The 11,541-nt window shown below is 39.5% G+C and overlaps 2 protein-coding genes and 1 long non-coding RNA gene across 3 annotated transcripts in view; all 3 read left to right on the top strand.

Moving 5' to 3' along the window:
* Positions 1 to 11,541, top strand: part of LOC145440140 (uncharacterized) — a 122,383-nt gene that overhangs the window by 87,889 nt on the left and 22,953 nt on the right. The gene's annotated exons all lie outside the window — the stretch shown is intronic.
* LOC145440138 (uncharacterized) lies at positions 5,888 to 9,446 on the top strand. Its single transcript, XM_080317726.1, has 2 exons — positions 5,888 to 8,540; positions 8,745 to 9,446. Exon 1 carries the CDS (start codon positions 6,067 to 6,069, stop codon positions 7,000 to 7,002), a length of 936 nt encoding a protein of 311 aa, XP_080173852.1. The 5' UTR covers positions 5,888 to 6,066; the 3' UTR covers positions 7,003 to 8,540; positions 8,745 to 9,446.
* LOC145440139 (protein cornichon homolog 4-like) lies at positions 9,427 to 11,539 on the top strand. The gene is made up of 4 exons (XM_080317727.1): positions 9,427 to 9,562; positions 10,024 to 10,205; positions 10,502 to 10,642; positions 11,334 to 11,539. Exons 1-4 carry the CDS (start codon positions 9,488 to 9,490, stop codon positions 11,362 to 11,364), a joined length of 429 nt encoding a protein of 142 aa, XP_080173853.1. The 5' UTR covers positions 9,427 to 9,487; the 3' UTR covers positions 11,365 to 11,539.

The raw sequence follows: 11,541 nt of genomic DNA, 5'->3' as shown, positions 1-11,541 counted from the left end.
AAGTCGAGTCATCAATAAATCTTGGCTATCGCACTGATCCCAATCTGAACCATATAGGCCTAACCTATCTATGTGGAATGTGGATATATATTATACATGGGATTTTCACAAGACGTTCACATTTTGCTGCTATACTTTGCTGTTTTGCTGCTTTTGCTGCTACTTTGAGGCTGCTTATTTATGTAGTCACTATATTTTTACTCAGCTTCCGCATTACCCAAATTCTGTGATGTAGAATAAATAAAAAAAGGTCATCATTCTGACACAGCTCCCAAATTACACGCTTTTTTAGGTTACTTATGTGGCCATCGCTGTGATTCGACTCAAACGACCGCATTACCCATTTCGCGTCATTTATGCCTATAGATGTAAAATCCTATGGGAACCCTAATAGATAGGGAGGTCCCAGATTAAGAACAATTGTCGTGTTGAAAGAATAATATTGAAAATAAACTAGAAGGCAGCAGCCTGTACCAGCATGTAACGAAGGTGAACTTTTACAGCTAGCTCATCATCTACATTATGTTTAGGGTTACCATATTTTGTAATCGGGAAAGGAGGGCACTTTTATCAAATCATAAAAGTTAGTTCACCGAAATTGAAAACAGCTGATTTTGTTATATTTACTGGAAATATTGTTGTGTTGACTAAAAAAAGGTCATCACTTTTACTCGACTTCCTCATTACCCACTTGTTACGATACTTCTGAGGTGCTGAATAAAAAAAAGGTTATCACATGGGCTTGACTCCCGAATTATAGGCTGCTCACTTTTTACGTTAATTCTGTGGCGTTGATTACAAAATACATTTTTTAAAGAATTAACTCTTGCATAACCCGTCGCCTATCTTTTAGGTTGAAATTAATGTTTTCGTGGCCTTAGGGAGCGATTTAGGTTAAAAAGGAGGACATTTCTTTAAAAAAGAGGACAAATTCTCCTAACGGTGAACGTACGTTATACGTATAATTACCAGAGTTGGATGACTCGAGTAAGACTCGAGTAAACTTTTTAGTATGACTTGACTTGACTCGAGTCACTTTGCAAAATTGACTTGACTTGGCTTGACTCAGTGCTTTAAAAATGTCAATTGACTCGTGACTCGAAGCAGAATTTACGAGTCAATTTCAAGTCATCAAGTAAACGGTGCCGATTAAATCACCCTCGTGTATGTTCGGATTGTTCACGGTACGCCAATGTTACTTGTAAGGGCAACCAGTCATTCACCGATTGTAAATTGACCGCAAACGAAACGATCACAGCTTAGGTCGTCGTCGTAGTTGTATATCAATCTTATAGCAACGCATCTTTGTTTCTTAGACGGCTCAGTGCTCATATTAAGCAGTGTTCTGCACCTTTACCAACCCTCTTGTATAATTTAAATCGAACGAACATATAGCATATGCGTTTATATATCAGTGTTGGGATCAAGTCACTACCTTCGTGTCACGAGTCATTTCGAGTCATTGCAAATTTTGACTCGAGTCAAGTCAAGTCAATCGATTTTCAAAGGTGACTCGAGTCAAGTCAAGTCACTCGATTTTTGGAGGTGACTCGAGTCAAGTCGAGTCAAGTCAAGTCAAGTCACGAGTCAAGTCACAATTCAAGTCAAGTTGCCTTTTCCAAGTATGAAGCATGATAACGTCATTGCATTTTGCTAGCTGTCTAAAATACAGGTTGATTGGTCATTGATTTCGAACCGATGAACGAATATAGAGTTAAATATACACGCAAGAAGGCGCTCTATCGCTCACATATAGGCTACGTAGAACTGCTAAACTACGTAAGTAATTGCATAGCCTCGCAGTTCATAGTTACCATCCAAAATAGAGAATTGAGAAACGATTTGATAGGATATGCAATACATTACCCATTTACAAATTGATATGACACAATTCGAGCCTGCGCCAATTGGTGAGGACTATATGTAAACTATATTCGAATTCAATTTCAATAAAACAAGGGGTTTGGTTAAGGTAAGAACAGAGAAGACTAGTTTACGACAAAGTGAAGCTGTAAGGTTCGACTTTGTTTGCGGTCAACATATTTGTTGGAGTGAGAGAACAATGGAGGCTCAGTAAAACGCACGATCATTGAATGATTGGTCGCTCTCGCGGGTTACACCAGCGTTTCGTAAACAAACCGAACAGATGCAAGATACAGTGATTTTTATCGACACCGATTACTTGATGACTTGAAATTGACTCGTGAATTTTGCTCCGAGTCACGAGTCAATCCACATTTTTGATACGTCGAGTCAAGTCAAGTCAAGTCATTTTAGCAAAGTGACTCGAGTCAAGTCAAGTCATACCAAAAAGGTGACTCGAGTCTGACTCGAGTCATCCCAACACTGGTAGGTCGTGGGTTCAATTCCCGGCCGGGTCAGACCAAAGACCTGATTAGTAACACTGGTATCCATGGCTTCCCTGCTTGGCGCTCATGCATTACTGGGATAGCATGGAGGGGTGGTGCATGACTTAGAAAGCCGTAAAGGCAATATCTGCACTTCCTTGTCCAGCGGCATATATGCACATCATGCACTCAGGTATGCATATGCGCAGATCGTGTGTATGTGTATCATGAGTCGGTGTATATGCCGCAAAAAACATCAAGGACAAAAATAAACTTATGATGTGATGACCTTTTTTAGTCAAGACAACAAATTTTGAGTAAATATATCAAAATCAGCTCTTTTCAGTTTAGGTAGCCTACAATAACGTTTATGATTTCGAACAAGTGATCCGATCCCAAATTTTCAATTCAATTTCATCATTTCCAATACACCACAAAAATGCGATAAAATGAAAGGCAGGAAGGTGTCGAAACGACTTGGATTGAGTATATCTCGCCTTCGAAATTAGACACCAGCCACCTGGCCTAGGCGATGTAAAAATGGGGCATGCACAGTTGCACACTCAATGAAAAGTAAAATAAAATATTATGAGTAAAGGACAGGCGCCAAAAGAAGTGGCATGTGATGGAAGGCGAGATTGGTCAGGTAGTAATCCGGTAAACTATAGACTATAGTGATTCATATGATATGTGATCGACGAGAAAGATCATCGTTATATCAAATATGATGGACCTATAATGTATGGAACAGTATCTCGCCGGATATCCGTCAGTCGTCGAGCATGTTCAGGTCCACTCAAGTCGAATACAAGCAATAATTTCTACTAGTCAGCCCTCTAAAACGGGGGCGCAGACTAGATGACCTCATGGGGCCGTATCGCAACTCCGTCGTCAAAGCATCTCGATGGTGCAGGCGAAAAAGAATATCATCCCTCTCTCTCTCTACTTCACCACCGGACCACCACTTGACTTATCGATCTCGACTGCCGTCACATTCCACCTCATTTTATCGCTTGTCCTTTTATATATAATTATTTTAGTTTTCATTCAGTGAGCGATTTCAGCATGCCATTGCAGCATGCCTCCTCTTTACATCGCCTAGGCCCTAGGCCCAAGTGGTCGTGGTCGAGGTCGTGGTCCGGTAAACTTTCGGGCTGATATGTGCATCGCATTGTAAATTATGTGTTTTGAGCGTAATAAATAAATGAAGTCACCGATTATTCAGATTTTACCAAGGCAAATGAGAGAATCCACCTTTTTGTTCTCATTGAGCCGTGCGTGATTGACAGGCCACGCAATCACATTCAGTCTCTCTTCAATTTTCTATGGTAAGGTAAATCAAGTAGATCTCGTAGCTGAAATCTTGTAGCTGGTGTATTCCGTTATCCGTAACTTGATAATTGCTTTGGCGAGTCAGGTCGGACTTAAATTCAAGACTTTACGATTGCCCTGTTGGCTATCTAGTAGGCTACTGATGATTAATGAAGTAGCGTACATGTTAGCAGAAATCTCACTTATGGGGCTGAGTTGATTGGTTCGTTACTGACCAACTCCGCTGGAATTGCAATCGATCGTAATTTCGATTATCGATATCGACCAGACATTGGTTTCCAACATTGTTGAATAATCGGATCGACCGTGTATTTAAAAACAGAAAGGAGTATTATTGGATTGGTTTTCATTCAAGCCTGGCTTATTGGTTACACGTCGCAAGCTAATCAGTGAGCAAACGCATCAACTGTTATAGTCTTGTTGTGTGTATGTTATAGCCGTGTAGGCCTATACATATAGTTAGGGAAAGATTTACCTTGTTTTTACCCTAATTGTACTTAACGGCTATATAATATGGCTATATGATCCATGAATTGATCATGTCCAAACGGCGTCAGATACTTCTTTCAATCATTCTTTAATATCAGTTCTTAATTTACCTGTCCTGATTTATGGTAAGGTACCGTACCTCTCTTTGAGATAAGCGTATATTTTTGACCATATCAGGTTGACCAAAGAGAAGTGAGCAGTGTATGGGCTACTTGTTACCGCTGCGACTTGGCGTTTACAAGCATTAATTTTATAAACGATTGACTTACCATTTGTATGACCAGTGAAAACCTTACCACTGCATGCCTTCAAGGCTTCAACTTTCTCTCGCCTTACCGATTTAGAACTTCTTTATGAAGAACTATGTAGCATGAGATAAATGATGTCAATTCTTGCACTTGCCATGACTATATAACAGTAGTAGGCCTACAAGAAATACATTTCACCGATTGCTTCTGCCAATACCGCTTTACTGGATTTTAAATACAGTTATATTAGGGTTACCATATTTTTGTGGAGCAAATTCAGGACACTCTTTAGCGCCCACTAGCGGATTTTGAAATGAGGTGTGCCACATTGACCTGTCAATATGACGTCACAATAGCAAACCATTGCCATCGACTATATACACTATACAAGAATGGAGTGGAACATAGGTCATGAATTGGGCCATCTGTAATGTGAGATCTGGTGATTCCTACTTGCTAGGGTCTACAATGGATTCCTCCACGGGCCGGATGATATCATCTGGCGGGCCGTGTCTGGCCTGTCAGGATTGTGTTTGAGAGCCCTGCGGTTGGTGCGGTTATCTGTTTAAGTGTTTTAATCAGGCCCGAAAGAACATTTTTTCTCCCCTCCTCCCTTCCGCCCAAAAAAGCACTGATCTTGGGGCCACCATAGGGTAGTCGATGTTACTTGTTAGGCACTTATTATATGCATTTGGCTGTTAAATTTTATGTATGAATTCTGTCAAAAATATTGATTCTTCCATATATTAGGCCATTGTAAAATGCACCAACAGGTTGCACATCCGGTGATTTCCAGCCTTCTATGGTCGCGACCTCATTTCCTATTTGAAAATGTTCCCAGGCAAATCTCAAGACTTGATAAGCTGATTACTAAAAAAATTCAGCTTGCCCAAACTTATCTAACGGCTTAGGAAGCCGATTACGTCCAACATCATCGCGATCCCCAGATAAAGGCGAACGACCGCAAGATTTGTAACCCCTGTCTGTGACCGAAGCATCCAATCGACCTTAACCAACTCTAGGAATATACCGTTATATCTTATAATTGCGGTTACAATCAGACTTATTTCAGTAAGTGATGGTTATTTATATTTATTTTGATTGCATTTTCGGCGAGAGTAGTACCAGGTGCCCATACTAATATCATCATACGTTGCATTAACTCGCGCGCAGCGCGAAGAACCATTTTGAATAGCGTAAATCTGCTTGAAAATAATACTGTTTATGTTGATTTACGAAAAAAAATTGAGCCTGCTTGAAGCCTTCAAAATTCCGGACATTTAGGCATATTTTAGAAATTCCTCCCGGACGCAGATTTTTCAGTGAAATTCCGGACATGTCCAGGAAATTCCGGACGTATGGCAACCCTAAGTTATATACCATGATTCATTTGTGTGACTGTAAATTATTTCACGAGATAATGGACCTAAGCAAATTTTACCTTTTCTTTACTTTTACCTCAGCCTTTGCTATAAATAAGTCAAGATTGTGCAAAGGTCACATTGATGAAAATGAATTTACTTTTGCATCATTTTAAACCGCGTTTTTAAAGCTGTATGAATTCTCAGCTTTTGCCTACTCTACTGTACGATTTTAATTTACTGTTAAGTTTTGCGTGAGTTCGTATTTGTGCCATCCTTATCGTTAGGATGGAAGACATTTTGACTTCGTCTTCAGCATGCGTCCCAACTGTTCCACAACTCGGAGTCCAGCGCTCAATCAGCGTTAGTTCAACGTCTGCAGTATGCACCACGACCTCGACAGAGCCAATCATGTCCGTCACGTTTCCTCAATCGAACGGAAATCAATCTCCCTGTCTACCTGTGTCGAAAGGCTCTATCAAAAAGCCAGCCGAGACTAGATTCGTGAATTCATCGCCGAGAAGTTATAGATTAATGCCGGCGTCCGTAGAATCATCGGATATGACGAGCTTTGTGGAAAAATCATCTCACCCCAATCAAACGCCGATGAAAGTCATGTTGGAGGTTGCGGAGCTTTGGAAGTTGTCAAAACGAAGCGAGTTGGAGTGTAATTTTACGTTAGCGAAATCAAACCTACTGTTCGACACGGATTATTACATCGATGAAGCCTCCAGACGTAGCCCTATTTGTCACCCGTCAATAATACAATGTCCCGTCAATAAAAGAATAAAACGTCAGAAATGGAATGTGGTGGACGACATCAAATTTTCAAGATCCAGAAGACAGCGGTCCGCGTCTGTGAAAACGATTTTTAAATTACAGGAACGTTTCCCGCTAGGCGCTGCCGGAATAATACGTCGTCAAGTCGATGAAGGTGACATTCTTATGAAGAATTTTTTTGAAAAAATGCGAGAAACTGATAAAGACTCTAATGAGAGTAATCCTGGGAATATATCGTTAGCACCTTTGGTGAAACGTTTATCAGTTTCCGGACTCGGTGATAAGGAACCTGAATTTGATGAAAACTGTTCTCATTCAGCGACGGAGAAGTCTCAAACATCAAAACGTCCCATGTCTCTAACAACAGATCACGAGGAAGCGCCTGTTCATAAACGGGCACTTTGTAATAACAACATGCAGCAATTGAGCGTTCATCCAGGCTAGTCGTGGTGTGTTGATACCATGATACGCTTTACAGTAAAACATTTACCACTTATGAAACAGTATTTCTGAAATCTTTTTTGACGCTTTATTGCATTGCTTTTCATTTATTTTGTTTGCTATCATGTCTGCGTCGATCGATGCTGGTTTCACGGCATCCATCGAAGATATCATGTTGCTTAGTGATCATTTGGTGAAGGCCAATCACTACTTGAGTGAAAGGTGGTTTCATGAATATTGGTGAAACAGTGAAACATGTTAGCTTCGGCCAATAGAGTTTTTAAGGTGCAACAAAGTATTGAAACTATATAGCTCGTTGGCAAAATATTTCCTAGTCAGGATCGTCATTTCGTTTCTTGAAAAAAATCGACTATCAAATTCACCACTGGACCCGAATCATTACAATTGATACTTGACTCTAATTAGAGTAGACTAGAATCGTTTTGCCCCTCCCCAGTATTAAAACAGTGTCGGTTTTTCAATGAATAAGTCATGTATGAGGTTAGGAAATGAAGGTTTACGCTGACAATGTGAATTCATGAAAAGTACCTTCACTACCTTGTAAGCTGTGCATTTATATAATTTTGAAGCTTTCTAACATGTTAAAAAAAGATTTGTGGGAATCGTGGTGATTTGTCAGTGACCTGGGGCTATTTGTGATGTAGGCCTACTATAAAACTGTAAACACAGCTATCTATATTGGTCTTTTGTGATTTTTCTCAATAGAAATGACAATTATTGTTTGTGTAACTAAATCTGACGAGTGATAAAAACTTCTCACATTCAAAGTCAAAAAGATCAGGCTATTCAAACAATTGAACGAATCCAACCAATTGCTGGATTGTCATTTATAATCCTCTTTAGTCTCAGTCTCTGAATTTTGAATTCAAATCAACCCCAGGAATGCAACTTGAATTCTGTTTTCTGTGGCTAGTACGATATTAAAGCAGGCTACTCGGTGATCATAAAACAAATAAAATTAATTCTGATTCATACGCTCGTTAATAGTGATATATTGGCATCCAATATTTGCCTAAGGTCTCATAATACGTGCTATGCCAAACTGTATTGTCTACTGTCTATGGTGCGTCTGAAATCTATACAACTGATAGCCTAAACATCGTTGAGTTTATTCAGCGGTGTAGGCTACTTGATTTCGTTAACGAGCTTCGAATGTATTGCACAGAAGGCACGAATACACAAACTATCCTAAATACATCATGATTTGTATGGCAATTCGTTCATGTCTATTTAGTCCTCCAAAGTGATGTATCTTCATCCAATCTGCTAAGATTTTTACAAATATCAGAAATATCTCCTTGTCTTGTATGTATAAATTGTATGCACGTAAATTGAAAATCAATCTGCTCATTTTTATATATGTAAATTTGCTGGGTGGATAGGATGAGTCTTGTGGGAATACAACAGATCTATACATTACCGCAAGCCTATTGAACGAATGATTGCGGACAAGTGCCATTTTTCCCAATTACAATGGCTATTTAATGATTTTATCGTAGTAGTACAGGTAGCCAACATATGTAAATGTTGTATGCGGAGTTCGTCGTTGGTACTGAAGTTAACAATGTTTTGTAAACTAGCCTACGTTCTTTGCAGCGCATACTGTGTCAATATCTTGTTTCAGCAGACTATTAATAAATTGAATGATCGTAATTTTTGTCTGTAAATCGAGATTATGATCTATAGCTATGACTTATAGTTGGTCCGTGAATTTATGCCTACAGTGCTTAATTTAAAGACTTGCTTACATTGATACAAGTGACTTGTCTCGGCAGTGTAATGTTTAAACTTGGCGTCGTTAGGTGCCATCTTTTTCTTGAAAACAGATAAAAAAGATTAATAAAGGATGCTTGAAACGTAGAGTCTGTTCATGTTAATGCAGTAGCATTGAAGTTACCGAGTGAACAAATTGCCAGCTGTGTTCATAATGATATGCTAATGCTATGTCGACACTGATCATGTATTTTTTGTTTACTTTGCTTACCTCTTACATCTCTGAGATACTATGTGCCCAGTTTCTTGTGGATATGAGATTTTTTCCACTTGTTCGAATTCGGACAAGTTTTAGTGACGATTGTGACTGACCACCACACCCTATTTCTTGAATTGAAACTGTTTTTGCTACAAGTATATAGTAGCCTAGCCTGTGCTCATTGGTCATGCACTCAACTTTGGTGCATTGATGCGTGTTGTGTATATTAGCCTTTGTGGCAGGATGTAGGCCTACGCCTATTCAGTGGGTGTCAGATCAGATCGCCAACACGCATCCGCAATGCGAGGATATTCTGTATTCAAAATGTGATCACGTTTTTAATTAAGTGGTGCTTATGGCAATGCGCTGTAGGTGTTTGAGTACGGTGCGGCATGTTTATTTGCTTTTGCATTCTTTCCAACGCGCGAATTTCATTGTCTTTCCGTTTTTGCAGGTGTCTTTGCCAGGTTTCTATTTGAGAATAGGAAACAAGACATGTACAGTGATGCATTGATATTCTTAGCTACTCTTCTTGATTCCGGATTTCTGCTGTTCACGTCCATATACTTTGTATCCTTTGAAATATCAGACTTATTGTAGCATGTTACTATTTTTGACATGTCACTAGGGTTGCAAACTATGGTTGGAGCACTCTAATCTGAATGGTGTTTTAATTCTAGTGATTCTTGTCAATAGCGAGAGAAATGATACCCTTCCTGCCAGTAAGAATTGATTAATCCTCAGGAACTATAGTTTTGATAATATTTTCCACTGTAGAAGCCTTTAAACCTCGATTGGTCATATCACAGCTTATGAAACGTGTAATACGAATCCACGCACATAAGGGCTTATGATATATCTGTGAAGTCAGGATCAACACACGGTATTGTCACAAAGTGCGATAAAATAGCATGTTCGATTTTATGTGAAATAGAACAGGCACTGTATTGTTTATGATCGCGTTGAAGATTCCCTTCCGTACAATCTTGATCCAGTGTTGATGATATGATCCTTAATATCATCATTTGTAGATCGTCACTATTTCAGATCTGGAATGTGACTACCTGAACGCGGCTTCATGTTGTAAACGATTAAATTCTTTTGTCGTTCCCGAGGTAGCAAGTCTGTCTGTGTCGTGTTTGTTGTTGCTGATAGGATTTCGATGGCTCTTATTCGCACTCAACGTTCCGATGCTCGCTTACCTTATTCACAGGTGAAGAAATGTGACTATGATTATTCCTCAGTTTGGTAACAGGTAGACTTCTTCTAATCGCCAGTCCAGTTGGTTGATGGTCTGACTAACTAGGCCCGACTGGTTTTTGAGTAGTTCTAGGACAAGTTGCAGATTTTGGAGTAGTTCTAATTGAGCATTTATAAAAATGAATACCGTAGTTTTAGTTCTAATCGGTCATTTCGAAAAGCGAGTAGTTCTAGATGTGGATTCTAGCTGCACCTTTTTAAAACCCAGTAATTCCTACGGTAAAAGTCTGACCGATGCTGCTGTTACAGGTATTACAATGTCCCGAGCGGAAACATTGGAATGTACGACCCGACGGAAATCCATAACCGAAAACTGATCCAGTATCACATGAAGGAATCTATGGTGAAAGCTGCCAATCATGTCGTCTTTTTCTTCATCTATCTGTATTGGTGAGTGCAGGTGGAGCGTAATTCCGATCTGGCTAGTCATATCAATCCATATTGCGCTACTTCAGTTCTAGCTGTCCACTGATTCAGCATTGCAACTCGAATTCGAGTTGTGCATGATTTAAAATAATGAATTTGATGGTCAAAGGTCTTGAAAATAATCTGTTGACATGTAGCCTATTGCTACCTCTGCAAAGTAGCCAATGTTGTTACCGAAGTAGAAATATCATTCCAAGACATGTTGAAACTACTGCTAATATATGTGAAATTCGAGGTCTCAAACTATTCGAGTAAGTAGTTTCACTAGATATGGGCAAGGGGTGGTGTGATATTTTAAGGGATTCATCGGAAGTGCTAGTTCACTAAAAACGGGTTGCAATCTTAGAAAAGATATTCTGCTCTGAGATGCCTTTCTTGGGGCGAGGTTAGCTCATGATGCTTACCAATTTTTGCTCACTACCAACTGGTAAAAGCGATTTTATTACAGTGAACGCTCGGTATTTTACGCAACCTAACGCTGTAATTAGTGAATCTAAGGAATCGGGGAAAAAAAGTTATTTTTGAACATCTGACGCAGATGCATTTTATGGAACTGAAATCTATTTGTTGCAATCTGTCTGTTGAAAGCCACTCCTGGATAGTGCGAAAGCTAGTTGGATATCAGAATAATCATTTTCGCCTTCTTGTATTGCAGCACAATCTACTCGTTGGTCGCCGCTGCGTAGCAGTGCTGTAAACCTTGTCAACAAACCGTGGTACTATGCACAACACGATGGTACACACTGCCTTCTCAGACAACAAAATATACTATTGAGTTTATTTACCTAGAGCCGCTCTGACTGCCATGTATTCTGTAACACATCAAGTTAAATAAAATGATTTTATTTGTGTTCACTTCAATT

This window comes from Botryllus schlosseri, chromosome 6, assembly GCF_051294905.1.
Source record: "Botryllus schlosseri isolate E-star chromosome 6, Bs_hap1, whole genome shotgun sequence".
In the NCBI taxonomy this organism is placed as follows: domain Eukaryota; kingdom Metazoa; phylum Chordata; class Ascidiacea; order Stolidobranchia; family Styelidae; genus Botryllus; species Botryllus schlosseri.
Note: the sequence above shows the minus strand (reverse complement) of the source record. Positions and strands in the feature narration are given on the sequence as shown.

Coding starts and splice junctions, on each gene's coding strand:
- LOC145440138 (XM_080317726.1), top strand. CDS start 6,067: ATGGAAGACATTTTGACTTCGTCTTCAGCATGCGTCCCAACTGTTCCA.
- LOC145440139 (XM_080317727.1), top strand. CDS start 9,488: ATGTACAGTGATGCATTGATATTCTTAGCTACTCTTCTTGATTCCGGA. Junction 9,563..10,023: donor TGTTCACGTCCATATACTTT/GTATCCTTTGAA, acceptor CATCATTTGTAG/ATCGTCACTATTTCAGATCT. Junction 10,643..11,333: donor TTCTTCATCTATCTGTATTG/GTGAGTGCAGGT, acceptor CTTGTATTGCAG/CACAATCTACTCGTTGGTCG.